The sequence below is a fragment of the Periplaneta americana genome, chromosome 3, assembly GCF_040183065.1.
Source record: "Periplaneta americana isolate PAMFEO1 chromosome 3, P.americana_PAMFEO1_priV1, whole genome shotgun sequence".
Classification (NCBI taxonomy): Eukaryota; Metazoa; Arthropoda; class Insecta; order Blattodea; family Blattidae; genus Periplaneta; species Periplaneta americana.
Window position 1 is genome coordinate 17,428,029 of NC_091119.1, and position 20,760 is coordinate 17,448,788.

The following is a 20,760-nucleotide window of genomic DNA, read 5'->3' on the forward strand; positions in this document are numbered from 1 at the left end:
GCTGAGGTGTTCATCTGCCGATCCGGAGTTTTGCTCGGGCATAGGTTCGATTTCTGCTTGGGCTGATTACCTGGTTGGGTTTTTTTCAAGGTTTCCCCCAACCGCAATACGAATGTTAGGTAATCTATGGCGAATCCTCAGTCTCATCTCGCCATATTGAGATAAGTTATTCTGCCTGTGGTCCCAAAATGCTAAACCAATGTCGGGACAAGCTCTAAAGGAAATAAGCCATGGCCCTACATCTCCTCCCCTATACAAATTTCAGCATTTTCCAAATCAATGCCTTCCAAAGTCAGACCCTTGGTTTTGACATATCGTCTTTGATTCTCTAGAGCAGAGCTTGCCAAACTATGGCCCGCCGGCCGGATCAGCCCCTCGAGCTACTTTTGTTCGGCCCATTTATAACTTGAAAAAAAAAATGTAAAGTCAAGAAAAGGAAGATAAATTTATTCACGAATTTCGATCGATGAAATCAAAACTGAGACCCAGATTCTTAAACAAATTGTTCATATATTGTGGTAACAATGATGTTGCTATAATATAGGCAACAATGGTTGCAAGCATTCAGCCGCCAGGCGACCGTGGGTTGTCCAGCCCAAGCGCGAAGTATGGCAACAGAGCAACCAGAGATTGCATCGCAGTAAGCAGACAACAGCGACTTCTTTCGGTATAGCTGGCACCAGCATTTTTGGCGTGTGTCCTAGATATATAGTACCCAGTCTGTGAGCATGTTGCTAGTGCAACTGAGAATGGTGCCACTTCATATACACGTCACATCAGTCATTTGCCAAACACAGTTGTCAGACTGACTGCGGCAAATATAATACACTCGCAATTAACGTTCCCATTACTTATTTCACACGCCAAAAACGGTGACGCGGACTGTACACAGTCACACATATTAGAGCAGTGGAAATGTGAAGTGGTAAATATTATCCAGTTAAGAATAGTATTAGCACTCTGAGTTAATTTACAAGCATTTACTAGTAGTTCTTACAGCGTAACTTTAATTATGGCAGGAAAAGAAAAAAAAAAGAGAAAATGGACAGTGAATGTTCTGTGTTTAAACAACAATGGAGTTTGGACTATTTTATGATTCAAACTGGATATAAAGTAATTATGCCTGATTTTTAATGAATCAGTTGCTGTGTTTAAAAAATATAATATTCGCAGGCATTATGAAATCAAACATTTTTCAAAATTTTCACAATTTACGGAGAAGTTACAGGATGATAAATTTGAAGCAATGAAGCCTGGACTATCATCTCAACAGAATATTTTCAACAAACAGAGATCAGACAATGAAGCAGCAACAGTGGCTAGTTTCACATGAACTGGTGAAAAGAGCAAAAATTTTTAGTGATGGTGAACTTCTTAAATCGTGCGTGATAATGGCAGCAAAGGAAATTTGTCCTGAGAAAGTAGATTTATTTAAGAATAGTAGTCTTTCAGTACATACAGTTGCTCTCAGAGTGGAAGATATTGCCAAAAACAACTTGCCAGTTGAATGAAAAAAGAAAGCAATTTGAAAGTGTAGATTTTAGGTCAATAAAAGTTTGAATACTAATGTTTGTGAGCTTTGTTTATTAGACTTAATTTAAACTTACGTGACTTGGCCCGCGATTCTTTCTCAGAAGGTTAATGTGGCCCTCACTATGAAAAGTTTGGCAAGCCCTGCTTTAGAGCAGCCATTTTCAATCAGTGTGTTACAGCCATTGGTGTGTTGCGAGAAAATGAAAATAATAGAGATTTTTGTAGAAAAAATTGGAAAAATAAAAGTGAAAAGAGTAGTAAGAAAGTGAGTCCACAAGAGTCAACATTCAGCAATTGCGGCACAATCAATATTCAGTAAATATATTCCCTCCTAAAACCCTCAAAATTTCTCCTGGTTGGGAACCATTGGTTTAGATTATGGGAGTGTGTGGCAGAATATTAAATTACACCTTTGGTGCTTCTTAGCCTTTTAACATCTTTGGCGATCCCCCCTCTGTTGCTGTTCTGTAGGGCTCCTTTCTCCCTTCTTATGTGGTAGCTATTAGATTACTTCCATTTTCGGCTTTCCCCTTCAACATTTTCTAATGTTCCTTCATATGGAATGGCGAAAATCGCTTGGATTTCTCCTTGCTTCAATTTCCCTTGAAAGGACGCATTTTCGCTTACCTTTTAAATGTTTTTTTTTTTTTTTTTTTTTTTTTTTTTTTTTTTTTTTTTTTCCCATTCATTCTTTCTTTCAATATGAATTTTTATCTACATTGTAGATCATTAGATTTATTTGTCATTTGAAAATATCTTATATGCACATCAGGAAAAATTTAGTGTAAATGTTATTCTTTTCGAGTTTATAACTCAATTCTTCAAATGGATTCTTAAATCGAATTTCGATTTCTCGAAGTGCTTCCAGAAACTGATAATTCTTCGAGTTAACGAGAACTGGATATATAGGGTGGAAGTCAAATAGCCTTGGAGATTTTCAGAACGAATAGCTCATGTTATATGTAACAAAAAACTGTAATATCATATTGGTGGAAAGCTGAGAGGATAAAAAGAAAGGAGAGAGTACTTCAGTTCTTCAAATGGATTCTTAAATCGAATTTCGATATCTCGAAGTGCTTCCAGAAACTGATAATTCTTCGAGTTAACGAGAACTGGATATATAGGGTGGAAGTGAAATAGCCTTGGAGATTTTCAGAACGAATAGCTCATGTTATATGTAACAAAAAACTATAATATCATATTGGTGGAAAGCTGAGAGGATAAAAAGAAAGGAGGGAGTACTTCAAGCCAAATATGCTTGAAATCGATGCGATGGATATGACATCAAACTACACCTTTTACGCCCCATAATCCACCGCAAAATACCACCAATTGCCAAATATTAAATTGCTACTATCAGTTTTGGTCATACGTAAACAGATTAGAATGGATCTGGAGGTAACAGGAATATTAGCAGATTATTATATCAATGTATATTTCACTGTATATTTATTAAAAGTGTTATGGTTGTGACATGGACTGAACACTTCATTTCCACATTCTTTCTCTTATCAAGAAGGATGTGGGCATTCCATCATGTGTTAACGCGTAGGGGGACATATCACCGGACATATTCTACAGTTGAGCCGAACAGAATATTAGCTTATTTATAAAAAAATAACTCCTGTTGAACTTGACTACACTTTTGAAATATTCACAACACGAAACAATTTGTAATCATAATAATATGAACAAAACAGCTGATAAACACACCGGAAAAAGAGAGAACTATGGGTAATTTGACAGCCATACTAGTACACCTTTTTTGGTTCCACCGTTCCAAGCTTATGGCCCGGGGTTGGTGGAAAGTTAATAATTTTTTTTTTTCAGGAAAAAAAATGTTTTTTCGCAAATGTTTAACAACCTTCTCTTCTGTAACTATTGCGAGTAGGATCGTGATTTTTGTCCATATCGATAGGAAAACTAATAAAAATAATTGAGGAGTTCTATGTAATACAGGTCCATACTGTAATGAGCCCTTTTTAGGGAGATTGCATTTTCTGGGTGTTCCATGAACCTACCGAAGACTGCAAATGTGTGCTGTGCGGGCAAAGATGTGGGAAATACCACATCATAACGTGTGCGAAGAGAGTTAAACCAATAACAGACTATGGCAAAGACTAAATTTGGACATTAATCCTCAACCCGAGCGCATTTTTCTCATTATTATTATTATTATTATTATATTTTCTGGGTGTCTATAATTTACATTGCTACACCTGCAAAGTTTCATTGTGATACCGGTATCTCAATTTATGAATGTGTGACAGCAGTTTTGAAATCAGTTATTGTAGAAGACACAAGCCATTACGGATGTGAACTGCAGTTGTGTTATTGATTATATTATTTGAAGATGTCTGAGGTAGCTCTTAATGATGGAATTAAGAAACACAAGGCCAGTCAAGAAGAGATTGTGCTGAAAAGGAGATTAAAAGAAATTCCGGCGAAAGTTATACATCTGTTATTGGTGAAGATATTTCTAGCAAACAGTTTCTTCTAGTTACACAATGCTGTAAAAATAATTGTTTTGAAAAATGTACAGTCATGAAACAAGAAATACTTTAAGAAAAATGACTGACACGAATATTGACACTAGGTTATTGGAAGCCATCCTGTGCAACTGAACCCAACAAAAGAAAAAGATGTGAGCAGTTTAATTAAATTCCTGGAACCAAAAGATGTTGCTTGGCACAAAGAAGTTTTCCTACAAACCAGAAGTGAAAATGCACAAGAAGCTAGTGATGATGAACTAAATCTGAATGATTAACTCCACTTAGTGTTAAGAAAGAATCATTTATGTTTCAAATTTCATACAAAGTGATTTGTATTTATATTTTGTTAAAATCTGTTTAAAATAATAATTTTTGTGTTCTGTTTACCACACTGTGTAACACACCACCTCATTCTAGTGCCAAGGTCATGGAAAGCATGGGGCTCTACCTCCATGCTCCCCAAGTGCCTTCATGGTGTGTGACGGGGATACCTTTACCTTTACCTTTATACTGTGTAACTTTAACCCTAATGTACTTTCGGGTAAATATATGGGAGCAACAGTAACAAATATAAATGATACTCGGGAGGAAATTAAACACAGAATAAATATGGGAAATGCCTGTTATTATTCGGTTGAGAAACTTTTATCATCCATTCTGCTGTCCAAAAATCTGAAAGTTAGAATTTATAAAACAGTTATATTACCGGTTGTTCTGTATGGTTGTGAAACTTGGACTCTCACTTTGAGAGAGGAACATAGGTTAAGGGTGTTTGAGAATAAGGTGCTTAGGAAAATATTTGGGGCTAAGAGGGATGAAGTTATAGGAGAATGTAGAAAGTTACACAACACAGAACTGCACACATTGTATTCTTCACCTGACATAATTACTTACTTACTTACAAATGGCTTTTAAGGAACCCGAAGGTTCATTGCCGCCCTCATATAAGCCCGCCAACGGTCCCTATCCTGTGCAAGATTAATCCAGTCTCTATCATCATATCCCACCTCCCTCAAATCCATTTTAATATTATCCTCCCATTTACGTCTCGGCCTCCCTAAAGGTCTTTTTCCCTCTGGTCTCCCAACTAACACTCTATATGCATTTCTGGATTCGCCCATACGTGCTACATGCCCTGTCCATCTCAAACATCTGGATTTTAAGTTCCTAATTATGTTACTTCCAAACCGATCGCTTTACTTGCTTCAAGTAAAATTTCCGTGTTTTCCCTAATCGTTTGTGTATTTTCTCCTAACATATTCACGTCATCTGCATAGACAAGAAGCTGATGTAACCCGTTCAATTCCAAACCCTGCCTGTTATCCTGAACTTTCCTAATGGCATATTTTAGAGCGAAGTTAAGCAGTAAAGGTGATAGTGCATCTCCCTGCTTTAGCCCGCAGTAAATTGGAAAAGCATCAGATACAAACTGACCTATACGGACTCTGCTGTATGTTTCACTGAGACACATTTTAATTAATCGAACTAGTTTCTTGGGAATACCAAATTCAATAAGTATATCATATAATACTTCCCTCTTAACCGAGTCATATGCCTTTTTGAAATCTATGAATAACTGATGTACTGTACCCTTATACTCCCATTTTTTCTCCATTATCTGTCGAATACCAAAAATCTGATCAATAGTCGATCTATTACGACGAAAACTGCACTGATGATCCCCAATAATTTTATCTACGTACGGAGTTAATCTTCTCAAAAGAATATTGGACAAAATTTTGTACGATGTCAACAAAAGTGATATTCCTCGAAAGTTACCACAGTTGGTTTTGTCCCCCTTTTTAAAAATAGGTACAATTATAGACTCCTTCCATTGTTCTGGGACAATTGCCTTTTCCCAAATAGCAAGTACAAGTTTATAAATTTCGCTATATAATGCACTTCCAACCCCTTGTATTAATTCTGCTGGAATTTGATCGATACCTGGAGACTTGTACTTTTTCAGATTTTCTATCGCAATTTCGATTTCTGAAAGCGTGGGTTCGGGTATAAATGGCTCAGCAGTTTGTATTTCAATTTCGTCCCGATCATTTCTATTTGGCCTATGTACATTTAGTAGCTGCGCAAAATAGTTTTTCCATCTGTTTAGGATTGATGGAGAGTCTGCAAGCAAGTCACCATTCTCATCCTTGATCACATTTACCCTTGGCTGATATCCATTCTTAAATTCCTTTATACCCTTATATATATCTCGAATGTTTTTATTCTTACTATTTGTTTCTACCTCATTCAGTTTTTCCTTCAAGTAACCTCTCTTTTTATTCCTAAGTGTACGACTTGCTTCCCGTCTTTCATTGAAAAAATTATCTCTCTTCTCCTCAACTGGATCCTGTAAGAATTTCAATTTTGCCTGTTTCCTTCTTTCTACTACCATGCAACAATCTTCATCAAACCACGGTTTCTTTTTCTTAGTTTCATAATAACCTATGCTCTGCTCAGCTGCAATTTTGATACAATCTCTGATATTTTCCCACACGCTATTAACATCTAATTCTTCCTCAACTTCGTCGGAACTTTCTAAAGTGGCAAACCTATTCGAAATTTCGACGTGATAATTTTGCTTAGCTTCCTCATCCTTTAATTTCAAAATACTGAATTTAGTAATATTAACTTGTTGCTCTACTCGCTTGGCTACTGATAATCTTTCTCCTAATTCTCCAATCACCAAATAATGGTCAGAATTACAGTCTGCACCCCTGAAAGTTCGAATATCTACTATACTAGTATGTCTCCGTTTATCTATCAAGATGTGATCTATTTGGTTGTGTGTCAATCCATCTGGAGAAGTCCAAGTATATTTGTGTATATCCTTATGGGGGAATGTTGTACTTTTGACAATTAAATTTTTCGATGTGGCAAAGTTGACTAATCTAACTCCATTGTCACTGCTAATTGCGTGTAGGCTCTCTTTTTCCAATAGTTGGTCTAAAAATATCCTCCCGTCCTACTTTAGCGTTGAAATTCCCCAATAAAATTTTCATGTGATATCTATGTTCCAATTCCTCATAGAAGCTAACCTTTATGTGGTCGTCTTTCTCTTCTGTAGGGGCGTGAGCATTTATAACTATGATGTCGCACCATCTACCCTTAAGTACCAAATATGATAACCTGTCACTGATAAATTCGACCTTTTTTACTGCTGATTTTATTCTTTTATGAACAAAGAATCCTGTTCCTAATTGGTGATTATTGTTTCCTTCCCCATAATACAACAAGTAATCTCCTATTTGTGATATGCCATTCCCATCAATCCTAACCTCTTGTACTCCCACGAAATCTATTCTATATCTAGCTAGTTCTTTTGCTACTAATGTTACCCCTCCTATTCTATAAAGACTAGTTACGTTCCAAGTGCCAAATCTCAAAACCTTATTCCTTTGCTGTGGTCGTGCCAGAGAATCAGTCCTATTCCGAGGCTTATTGTAGGGATTCGTAACAAGCTGTTTTTTACGGTGATAGATTGTTAGCCCTTCGCCCAACTCCCAAGCTGGAGGACCACCCCTTATCGGCTGTCCACGACTGCTTATTCAATATATTCACAGCTACCCTCCGTATCTGGAGGCCGTCTCCTCTATCCGCAACCTGAGGACACGCCATGCCATGGTGATAGGGACCCACCATACATGGTCACCTGACATAATTAGGAACATTAAATCCAGACGTTTTAGATGGGCAGGGTATGTAGCACGTATGGGCGAATCCAGAAATGCATATAGAGTGTTAGTTGGGAGGCCAGAGGAAAAAAGACCTTTAGGGAGGCCGAGACGTAGATGAGAAGATAATATTAAAATGGATTTGAGGGAGGTGGGATATGATGATAGAGAATGGATTAATTTTGCTCAGGATAGGGACCAATGGCGGGCTTATATGAGGGCGGCAATGAACCTGCAGGTTCCTTAAAAGCCAGTAAGTAAGTACTTTCGGGTAAAATAGGGTTAAAAAAAATTGTATATTCAAATAAATAAATAATACTGTGTAACATAACAATGTAACACATAGGGTTAAAAAAATTGTATATTCAAATAAATAAATAATACTGTGTAACATAACAATGTAACACTTCTATGTAAAAGAAGATCATGAACAGCTGTTCTTCCTAAAAAGGGCCCATATAAGCATCACTTCGAATATCAATATCTATATGAAAACTGAAGAAAAACTTAGTTTCTACTTAGCACTTGATAAAATATATATGAAAGAGTATTTTTTGTATAATGTTGCACAAGTAAAAAAGCAATAAATAAAATGTTATGCATAGTTGAATTCTTTATTCCTATTTTTCTCAAAATATGGTTTCCTGTCATAGCCCTTATTACATAGAACTCCTCAATTTATCCCTCTGGCGTACTTCAATACTCGTGTAAATTTAGTTTTAAAAACGTCTGCAAGCCACGTCATGATGCGAGTTGGTTGCAACATAGCATCAGAGAACAGCTCATCTATCGAGGCACACTGAGTTTGCTGACCTCTTACAGAAGTATCATGAGAAGAGTGTGTTAGTGGCGATGTTGCCGGATTGCTGAAGCTACAAACTTACTTTCCTAATTAACTGTGCATTTAATCACAAACATAATATAGATTTTATATTCATTTCTGTGTACCCAATCGTCCCTTTCAATCTCCAAGGTCATTTCACTTCCACCCTGTATAGAAAATATGAAGAAATTTCCAATACCATAAATTATTATTGATGACAAATATTACTGGTTGACTTTCAACAAAGAGAAGTCGAGATTGTCCATAGACAATGGCAGTAACAGACGAATTGACATAATCGCCATTAGCAAATCCCTGTCTCAGGGTATGATAATCGACCCCACCATCAGTTTTGAAACATATAAAGGACAGCCTGAAGACGTACATGAGTAGAAACGAGCAATCTACATTCCAACCATCCTGTATTATAAAGATAAATACCATCTTCATGATATCAGTGTCACGGGATTGATGTTTGGAGCAAGAGGAACGATACCTAACTTCTCTTCTCAATTCTGTAAGACCCTAGGACTGCACAAATCTTTTCTAAATGAACTGGCCCTCCTCATAATTAGAGAGTCTGTCAAACTCTTAAGGAACCACCTATATGGACTCTAATTCAGTGTACTGAAAAAACTGATGCACCATTATCATTTTTCTTTTTCTTATTAGCTTTCATTGCTTCTTTACTTGTTTGTAACTTTTTTTTTTAATTCTGTAAACTGCCATTGTTTGTTTGTTTGTGTACTTATGTACCTTTTTTACTTACTCTGTTATCTTTCATCATCTACGAGGGGGATCCAGGAAATAACGACCGTTTTGTTGTAATAATTAAAAAAATATATTTATTTGAAAAAAACAAAGTCTGTTACATAACTGAAGCTTCCTTTACTTCTCTACATAATCACCAGCTACATTTAAACATTTGTCGTATCTGTTCACTAGCTTTAGAATTCCCGTGTTATACTCCTCTGCCGCCAGTTCATTAAGCCAGGTGTTCACTGTCTTCTTCAACTCTTCATCACTTCCAAAACGCGTACCACCCAGAAAGTCATTCAGCTTAGTGAAAAGGTGAAAATCGCTAGGAGCAAGGTCTGGACTATAGGGCGGATGATCAAAGATTTCCCAACCGAATTGATCCAGCAATTCTCGAGTTGAAGCAGCAGTGTGCGGGCGGCACAGATTTTGTGGTAGCCAAGATGTTGCGACACAATTCACCAAGCAAAGAACGAGAAATGTCAGGAAAGGCAATATGCAATTCGTCGAGTGATGTGTGCCTGTCTTGCAAGATTCTGTCGTTCACTTTAGTCTTCAGGTCTTCTGTGATGAGTGATGGGCATCCGGGTCGAGTTTCATAGTGGACATTTGTTCGCCCATTGTTGAACATTTCGCACCATTTTCTCACATTTCTTTCATTTATTACAGTATCACCATACACTTCTTTCAATTGCCGGTAAATTTCTGCAGGTTTCAAATGTCGGGCATTCAAAAATCGAATCACACTCTTCACCTCACAGTTGGCGGGATTATCAATCACGTCGTTCATTTTGAAGTAACACAAAATGCACAATGGCGACTTGTTGCAACCAGTACTCACAACATTATGAGAACACATGTTAAGGAAGCCAGTTGACCTTCAAACAAGGAAGGGGAGTCAGCTGCACGGCTGGTATGCGCGGTAAATAAAAAATAAAACAGGACGACAATTTTAGCAGTTGAATTCATAGAGAAGTTTGAGAAGAATAATGTTAAAGATGTGTCATTATGTCTTCGCATTGGTGATCATTGTGATATACCTTTACAGTACAGATTCCTGCCTGTAGTGATTGCAGGGGTAGGACTAGTACTAATGGGTTGATTCCTGGAGAAGGACACTTTCAAAGAAAGTAAAATACAGAAGTACAATGCTTGTTAAAGTAATGGTATTTAATCACATTCATTCAATTTTACTTACATATGTGTAGATACATAACTTTCATTTTCACTTTAAAATCGAATTCAAGAAATATTAATCGAGATATCGAAAAAGTCGAGTTATAGAACTTCGAGATATAGGAAAAATATTCCGCGTAAATTACACATTATTCTGCCGAGAAATTAAAATTACTTCGAGGTATCGAAAAATCGAGTTGTAAGAGTTCGACTTAAGGTAGTTCGACTGTATTTTCTTTTATATAGGCTACATGGAAAATTATGTAACTCTTGTGGACTTACAGGTTTAAGAAAATAACTGTATTACTGAATTTAACATTACATCCGGAAGTTACATTTTTTAATATATGATTTTAACAAATTTGACATTCGGACCTTTTACATCCGTGCATTTTATAAATGTGCCAGACAATTTATTTCTGGTGACATTTGTTTTATTGTTTTGTTGTTTCTTTTTAGATACTACTTAGGGTCTGAGAACTTCTCACTTTTATGGTTTTTATGGTTCACCTTGTTGAAACTGCATTTGTTTGCCTCATTTTAACCGTGACAACGTTTTTTAGTTCTTTTAAGTATTCTGGTTATTGTATTGTGTTTGTGTTTAGTAAAAGATTTTAGATAAGGGCGCAAATAGCCATAGTAGCTGACGCGCCCTTTTTAAACCCCACTAACTAACTAACTAACTCGAAAAATCGAGCTATAGGAGTTCGACTGTATTTTCTTTTATATAAGCTACATGGAAAATTATGTAACTCTTGTGGACTTAGATGTTTGAGAAAATAACTGTATTACTGAATGCAACACTAATTCTGCCTGCTTCCTCTTCTTAATAAAAATTTGGTTTGTGTTAAAAAAAACAGGGCTGATCTCTTGACGCCGAGGGTTGTGCAGCCACTGACTGGACCAGTATAACAGTCCTGTCGAGTGTGGCTTTGCATCGGGTCGTCCCATCATGGGTAGTGCTTCCTCTAAATTCAAGAAGTATCTCCAGCATGGAGATGAATTTGCAGCAATGCAGGTATGTTATATCTCCTTCAAAATGGTGTTTCAAGATTTCGTCATTTTAGCTTGCAATGACATAGTCAGTAGTAAATGGAAGACCACACCTGTGGAGTAATGGCTAGTGCATGGCCCGGGTTCGATTCCCGGTCAGAGCAAGTTACCTGGTTGAGGTTTTTTCCAGGGTTTTCCCTCAACCCAATATGACAAAATGCTGGGTAACTTTCGGTGCTAGACCCCGGACTCATTTCACCGGCATTATCACCTTCATATCATTCAGACGCTAAATGACCTAAGATGTTCATAAAGCGTCGTAAAATAACCTACTAAAATAAAAAAAAGAAATGGAAGGAGATATTTGTGGAGAAGGCTTTTGAGTTTCTTCATAAATTGACCTGCGAACATTTATACACATAAAAATAATGTTTCATTGTCTTTATTTTACTCTTAAGAATTAACATTCGTGTTAATGGCAGAAATTGGCAAATTAATTATACATTAAGTGTAATGGTACGACTTACTATTAAAAACTTTGTAAACCAATAATGTCACTCTTCAATAAGGAAATTTTCCAGCTGCTGTAAGTTCAGTGGTGGGGCTGGACAATCTGCAATTATTCTTCCTACAGCATGTTTAATAGGATTGAGGTCTGGCGATCGTGCTGGCCAGTTCTTTCAATGATCACCTTGTTGTTTAAGGATATATGTACGTGAATGACCACAAATATTATCAGAAAATGCAGGCTCTAAATTTCTAAAATTGTATAAGGAAATGAACTCACAATTGGACAAAAATTACAAGGTACCACAACAAGACTTATTGGAACTTAAATATCTGATAAAAGTATAAAAAAATTACTAATAATATTTTTTAGAATTCACTTCTTACTTTAAATTAAATTTTACAAAATTTGAAAATTTTCACACATATTATTTCGTAACTTCACAACCATTAGAGATAGAATTCTGAAATTTTGTACACTGATTTAACATGCATTTATGCAAAAGGTAGAGTACAATAATGCCCATTTCTTAGAAAATAAAAAAAATTAGGTCAGAAAACATTTTAATACATTTTATATAGGACAAATAGAAAATTAATTGTATTAAAATAAACAACTCTACATGTCTGAGAGTAGTCTACTTTTCAGAAACAAGTGTTTATTAAAATGCAGAAAAAATATTAAAGATGTCAGATACCACAATAATGTTATGGTTGCCAAATGATGTAACTGCAGAATTATTTTTATTTTCTTCATATTTTGGTAAAACTGGTTTGAAAAATATTATTAGTAACATTTTTTTATAGTTTTATCGGATATTTAAGTTATAATAAGTCTTGTTGTGATACCTTATAATTTTTGTCCAGTTATGAGTTCATTTTCTTATAAAATTTTAGAAATTTAGAGTCTGCATTTTCTGATAATATTTGTGGTCGTTCACGTACATATACCCTTAAGCATTTCGTTCACTACTATTGCTCTATGCACTCGTGCATTGTCGTCTAAAAGAAGAAACTGTTCCCACTACATCTGCATAAGGCATGATTATGGATGATAGGATCTCTTCCGTGTGTTACACATCTTTCAGTGATCTACCATGGACAATGTGAAGATCTGTGCAGCCTCCAATGATCATGCATCCTCAAACCATTATTCTGCCTCTACCATATGGATACCTGTATATGGAAAAAGATGAGTTACCAGTATTTCTGGTACCTCCAGATGAATATTCGATGGTTGTCAGAATGTATGCTGAAGCAAGAACAGAACTGTCTGCTCCAGTTATCATGTTCTTTGATCTATGAACCCTTCAAGCAGTAGGTGTAAGAGGAACGCTTCTCATAAGTCTACTTGCATGCAAATAATTTTGTATCGTTTGTTTTGATACATGCGTTCCTGTTGCTAAAATAAACTCCTGCTGAAGTTGATTGATGTTGTGTTTTTGGCTCTGATATGCCAAAAATCTATGTAATGATCGTAAACCAATAATGCCACTCTTCAATAAGGAAATTTTCCAGCTGCTGTAAGTTCACTGGTGGGGCTGGACAATCTGCAATTATTCTTCCTACAGCATGTTTAATAATATTGAAGTCTGGCGATCGTGCTGGCCATCTGTCAGTGATCTACCATGGACAATGTAAAGATCTATGCAGCCTCCAATGATCATGCATCCTCAAATCATTATTCTGCCTCTACCATATGGATACCCGTATATGGAAAAGTGGTATTTCTGCATATTCGCTGGTTGTCAGAATGTATGCTGAAGCAAGAACAGAACTGTCTGCTCCAGTTATCATGTTCTTTGATCCATTCTGTATGAACCCTTCAAGCAGCTGGTGTAAGAGGAACGCTTCTCATAAGTTTACTTACATGCAAATAATTTTGTATCGTTTGTTTTGATACATGTGTTCCTGTTACCAAAATAAACTTCTGCTGAAGTTGAATGGTGTTGTGTTTTCGGTTCTGATGTGCCAAAAATCTATGTAATGACCAGGGGCGGCTTTCGAAGGGGGGGCTGCAGAGCTGCAGCACCCCCAGACATTTGTGGCTCTTGTCTCATTTTATGTTGTGAAATACATTTATTATACAGTCTCTATTTAGCGGCTCGAAGTTTTTATAAAATTTCGCTCTCATTGACATGCACGCAATCGTTAGTGAAGCCACTTCCTCCCCTGGAGCTGCCAGTCTCGTCTCGGATGCTTTGCGCGTTAGTTTTACCCCTCCCCCTGCTGCCCCTTGCCACGAATCCAAAGTTTCCAGGCGCTGCAAAATTTGCAGCAGTTTGTCAGTAGCGCGCAGTTTTAAATACATTTTCTTTAATGTTGTGAGTATAACAAGTGCAACAGTGTTTAATTCTCTACAATATTTACAGTCTATTCAATTCAGTACCTTAACATTTCAGGAGAAATGTGAAATTAAGTGCCCATCAGTTGAATCTCACAATGGAAAGAGCCGCTAAACAAAATACAAAAGCTCTCATATTTTTTGCTAATTTATCTAGAATCCCTGCTTTCTTCTCTCGATCTCCACACAGTCTGTATTAGATTAATGTGTTTCAAAGACAATTCCATCAGCTGGGGCAACAAGATGGAGTTTTAAAATAAGAACAGTAAATGTTGTTCATGAGAAGGAGCCATTGCTAGTATGTTTTCAAACCATAATGGAATCTGAAACATCTAACATCACAATAAATGAGGCAAGCACGGAACAGTGCACAGTTGAGCAGCGAGATCTGTGAAAATGAAAACCCTAAAAAGCGTCATAAGGTCGAACGGATTCAGACAAGGGTTGCGGCAGCCAAGGAAGTGTGTGACCTCATTATCACACAAGCTAACACCCGATTCCAGTTCATAGATCATCTGATATTATCTTCTCTTCTCTGTCAAGAAAAATTTGAATGCTACAAAAGCTCATTTCCTGAAAATGACCTAACTGTATGTGTGAAGCTTTTTCCAATGTTCGATAAAGACAAACTAAAAACAGAACTCACTGTGTTGTAACAGAGACAAGATTAATTCAGAAATATCAGTGACGCAGTCAAGCTCTTGCAGTTTCTTCTACCTGAGAACTTGCAGGCCTCATATTCAGAAGTTTTGAAACTACTACACATAGCTATCACCATATCAATGACAACTTCCGAACCAGAACGTTGCTTTTCGTGTTTGAAGAGAGTAAAATCCTATCTTAGAAATACGATGAGAGAAGTGACTGCATTAGCTATGTTTTCCATTGTAAAGATTATGTTAAACGACATACTGGATTTTAACAAGAAGAAGATTTAAAAGTTTGCAACCTACAAGACAAGGCACATGGAACTAATCTTTAAATAAAATAAGTTGCTTGGTTTATTTTTGTATGCAGCCCCCCTTAATTCAAAACCCACGAGCCGCCACTGATAATGACTTCTGTGGTGTTGTTGATCTGGCGATTTTGGCCATGTCTTGTGGAACAGTTTCAGTATCCCGATAGTCTACTGACAGCTCTTTGTGAGACTCCTAGCCTATGCATTACTTCCTACTGCATTTGTCGTCTTGCAACATGTCAATCTCTCTCCAAGCTGAATCTCGTTGCAAATGACGATATTGATTCATGTTAAGACTGTACTGTTAATATGACTAATAAAAGTGGCTTCAGAAATAAGCATTTGGACCACCACAGTCTAGTTTATGGTTTTGTAGCTTGTTGATTGATTCACCCCACGAAATTCAACATCAAAGTCTTTTTAATTCAGTGATTTATTTACTGTTGTATATGGTTTTAAGCATTACTGTTACATGGTGCCAATATCAGGATATCCCTAAGTTTTTTTGACCAGTGTATTTGTTTGCCTGTAAGTTTTTATTGTATATTTCATAACATCGCAATAAGAACTGCGTGCATGTTCGATAAATTATTTGATGCTCATCAACACTACGGACTATTTTTTGTTCAGGTATTTCAGAGTTCTCCAGAATTGCGGAAGAATCTGGACCCAAATCTTAGTTATGGGGATAGCCATCATCATAATACGGCATTACATTATGCCGCCAAACATGGAATGAAACACCTTCTCAGGTAATGGGAATTTCCTTAATGGGTTTTTGTGTGTCTGTGTGTGTGTGTGTGTTTTTTTTGTTTCGAAAAGTATGGAATATTTCTAATAACTTCTTAAATTTTAATTAAAAAAAAGTTTTGTACAAAAGCTCTTGGGGATAAACCATATAATATGATATCAATGTTCGAAAAAAGTTATTCGGGCATACAGGGTGTGACAGGAAACTTAATTTTTTTTTAAATGGCACTCTATATTTGTGCGTCCGTTTCGTCTGCAAGATTCGCCGGGCTGATCACGTAACACCATCCCTCGAAATGTTGTCTTGGCTCCGTCTAGAAGATCGTAGGAAAATCCACTGTCTTTCCCTTCTCTTTCACATATTGCATTTCTCCACTCCTGTCTATCTTGCGTCTCGTTTTCAAAATTTATCCACCCATCATAACCTAGACACACGATCACAACACTCCTCAATATTATCCATTCCCTCCCACCGAACATCCTCATATTCATCTTCTTTCACTGTGGCTGTTCCTCGACTTTGGAATTCCGTACCGAGTAATGTCAGGGACTGTCAGACATCAAACCAATTTAAGTATAGGCTAACGAGATATTTTTCTAACAATTCTTGTTAACAATTATAGCTGTTTCAGGTTTCTCAATGTTTAATGGTTATATATATCACAGATAAATATCTAAATTATCTCATTATTATTATTATTATTATTATTATTATTATTATTATTATTATTACTATTTCTTACCAATGTTTATTATTGTAACACTAACATTACTTATCCAACTTTCATTATTTACTTTCATGTTGTTTTATGGTCTAGATATTAATGTAATAACTGTGTAAGCAATTGTATTCAATTAGAATTAGAGTCTGGCTGGGCGGAAGAGAAGGCCTACTGGCCTTAGCTCTGCCAGATTAAATAAATAAATAATAATAATAATAGTAATTATTATTATTATTATTATTATATTTAAATTTACATATTCTGAATCTCCATTAAACTTACGTATGAATGCTTAGAAATTTTACCCATTCACCCATTTCACGTCTTGTATCTATTTTAACTATTTATTAAACTTGTTTCGTGGACTTCAAACTTCAGACAAGCATGTAAAATCATGTTGAGTAGGCCATGAGATTAATGAAAACTGTTTATTGCTGATTAATGTTAGTGGTTTGTTTCATTTCATGACTACGTGATTGTAGATATGAGCTGGAACAGGTCAGTCATGTAACTGTGAGAAAGACAATGGATTCTTTTCGTGATAGACTGGGACATTGTTTGGCTTTGAGTGGTTCTTATTTTGAGCATCTGTTGTAAATTTTGGTTAGTAATAGTGTTTTGTTTATTCTAATGGCGTAGGCCTACTCAACATGGTTTTACATACCTACTTACTTGTCTCAAGTTTGAAGCTCATGAAACAAGTTTAATAAATAGTTAAAAGACATAAAACAAGTGAATGAGTGAAATTTCTACACATTCATACGTAAAATTTAATGGAGATTCGGAATATGCAAATTTTAATATAGGGTGCCATTTAAAAGAAATAATGTTTACTGTCACGCTCTGTATGCTTGAATAATTAACTTTTTTTCGAACACTTATATCATATTGTATGGGTTATCTTTAACAGCTTTTGTATAAAACTTTTGTGTGTGTGTGTGTGTGTGTGTGTGTGTGCGTGCGTGTGTGAAATTAAAACTTAAGAAGTTATGAGTAATATTCCATACGTTTTGAACACTCTGTACACATACATACATGCATACATACATACATACCTGGTTGGGTTTTTCCGAGGTTTTCCCAACCAAAAGGCACATGCCGGGTAATCTTTTGGCAAATCCTCGGACCTCACCTCATCACTGTAGAAAATTACTAAATTGTAAAACTGTAAAAATTGTAAAATATTGTAAAAATTGTAATTATAATATTATAAAATTTTGACTTGTTCCACATCTTAAAGCTTCATTGCTCATGTAAGATCTATGGAATATAATAAATGAATGAATGAATGAACATACATACATACATACATACATGCAGGTGTTTAAATTCATTGTACAGTTTGAAGTCAAGTAATGTGACAGCAATATTGCACTGTAAGAGAACGTCTTGGGTTGTAGCAGAAGAAACCGTTGTAATTCTTAAATAAATTTTCTCAATTCTTTTTTCTTTTGATAAAATTAATTGAATTGGTCGGAGCTAAAAGGAACTAAGTCAAAATATGCAGTTTTGGGTTATGCAACAATTTGAACAACGAATGTCATGCGCATCCAATGGTGGAAGAAGGAACAAAGACTTTTAAATATTCTTTTGTCTTCTATAACATAAAAATATATACATTTGTGTTAATAAGTGGTATTTTTTTTTTTGCTTCTCCTGGAAAGTTGTGAAAAGTGACTTAGTTCCTTTTAGTTCCGACTGATTCAATTGTGTATGTATTTTTTAGTGGAGTTGAAATTTTTAAATCCAAAAGTTATTTATCTTCTACAAATTCTGTTCACATGCAGATACACACAAATAATACAATCACAGAGATACTGTGAAGGGGAGAAGGGATAGAGAAAAAGATGGAGAGGGGAGAGAGTGTGGTCACTCATTCATTCAGTTTTATCTTTGTGTTTTACGAGACATTATGTTATTCTAGCGTTTAAATTTATCTTCCCTCTTTTAACAGGACATTTTTAAATGACCTGGGTGGAAATCCAAACAAGAAGAATGGTTGCAATGAAACGTCTCTACATGCGGCCTGCCAACTGAGCCAGCAGAAGTCTTTCTCAGCTCAGGAGCGCCGTGCTGCATGTGTGGCTCTCTTGCTCCAATGGAGAGGCGTTCCCCTGAACAGTGGAGGTCGGGAACGCGTGGACCTCCAGGCTCAGGACCAGGTATGCCCTGGGAGTCACAAGGGGCAGCGGCTCTTTGTAATTGAAATTGTAATCCTTTTATGTTACTGTTTTTCAGCTTTGCATTGTACTTCATTAATTCTTATCTTTGATTCTTTAATGCTGTCTACCTGGTATCATTCTTTCTCTGTATTTTGTTTCCATCATAGACAGTGTGTCCTTATGAGATTTAGTATTTGTAAAACTCTTTGCTGTAGTTGTTTGGTGACATGTATCGTGCATATTGGACATCTTCATTACATATCTCCTAGTATGATGGAATGGATATTGTCTTGGTGTATACATTGCATGTTAACTAATTTCTTTGCTAGCATGAATTGGTGTTTGTATGTATTTATAATTAATAAATGGTCTTTGAAACTGAAGGTAGATAGAAGAATCAGATCATTTAACAGGATAATAAACAAATATACAGGAATATTAAAGACCATAATAGTACATTATGCAACGAGCCTATAATGGTAGTAATTAAGACGCGAGTATGTTTATGAAACGAGCGCAAGCGAGTTTCATAATTTTCATACAGCGTCTTAATTACCATTATACTCAAGTTTCATACGACTTTTTATGCTCGACCATATTTCTAACTTGAAATTATTCATAAGTATTCATGTTATTCTTATCTGACTGAGGAGCGGAACTGACCTTGTGCAATATCTCGTAAATTGTGAGATGTACGCAGACGCGAAAGTATTGATTTTTTCCGAGAAACAGATGTCGACATTGACCTTGATCTAGAGAGTAAAATAAACATTAATCTTGATATAACCTTGAAATTGAATTAGACATTGAAAAACGATATGACAAATTGAATTTATTTGAATATTATTTACAATTAACGCTAATTATTATAGTAACAGAACTGGTTGTCTTTCGATTGCATATCCAAGAATAATCGATACCTGCGCTTTCATATTGCTACAATGGTATTTTCTGATTGGTGGAACACCTGAACTTTAATGAATAGGTGTACTTTAATGAGGTCCATTAAAGGGCTGCTACCAGGTGTGCAATTACTACATTTCGCATGGTCGAGCATAAAATACATACTGCCACCAATTTTATAATCATAATGCTACATGTGTGATTATTATCCTGCTTAATGAGTGGTCAGGTTCTTCTTCCATCTGCTTAATACAATTTTTCTTCCGACCCTCTCTCTTCATACTGTCCACAATGAGTGAATTCCTTTTCATTTTTTTGTTAGTAAAAAGTCACACTTGAAGTGGTAATATTCTGCATTCCGAGGTAACTGTTAGTAGATTTAAAATTAAGTTGGTTTATTATTTAGATTTAGAAAATTAGTCAGTTATAAAATACTATGCTATAACATAAAGCGTTCTTTTGTTTATTGTAATTGCTAGTAAATTGAACAATGCATGAACAAGGATATAAATTTCCGTACACTTTCCTCAATTCCTTGTGCCCTGTATACATCTTACAGTAATTACAATATCTTTGTTTGTTTCTTATGTTAGGCTAAGGTATGAAGTGGTATTTATCAAGTATTAGTAAATGAAATAAGTATAAAAAAATCCTTCAATAACTGTCTTATTAACCTAAAAATAATACAAAAGTTACATTAGATCATTACACAATCAAAGGTGACAAGCGCTTTCGCCAATTAATGGCATCTTCAGGTCTAATAATAATAATCTGTGGTGCCACAGCCCACAAAGGGCCAAGACCGACCAGCCGGCTGCTGGCCTCACGGCCACATGCCGAAGCAGAGGTGAACGATCATCCAACCAGAATGGAGGTATCGTGTGGTTAGTACGATGAGCCCCACAGCCATTATAGCTGGTTTGCGTAATTGCTACCTATCGTAGCTCTCCAAGTGCATCTCGATGCT

General features: G+C 36.0%; 1 protein-coding gene across 3 annotated transcripts in view; it reads left to right on the forward strand.

Annotated features, from left to right (window-relative positions):
- Positions 1-20,760, forward strand: part of LOC138695809 (uncharacterized) — a 228,166-nt gene that overhangs the window by 13,065 nt on the left and 194,341 nt on the right. For all 3 annotated transcript variants that reach the window (XM_069820040.1, XM_069820041.1, XM_069820042.1), the window contains 3 exons: positions 11,315-11,472; positions 15,887-16,008; positions 18,683-18,890. In XM_069820040.1, coding sequence (XP_069676141.1) covers positions 11,407-11,472; positions 15,887-16,008; positions 18,683-18,890 — 396 coding nt within the window. In that variant the 5' untranslated portion in view covers positions 11,315-11,406. The remainder of the gene's footprint in view (positions 1-11,314; positions 11,473-15,886; positions 16,009-18,682; positions 18,891-20,760) is intronic.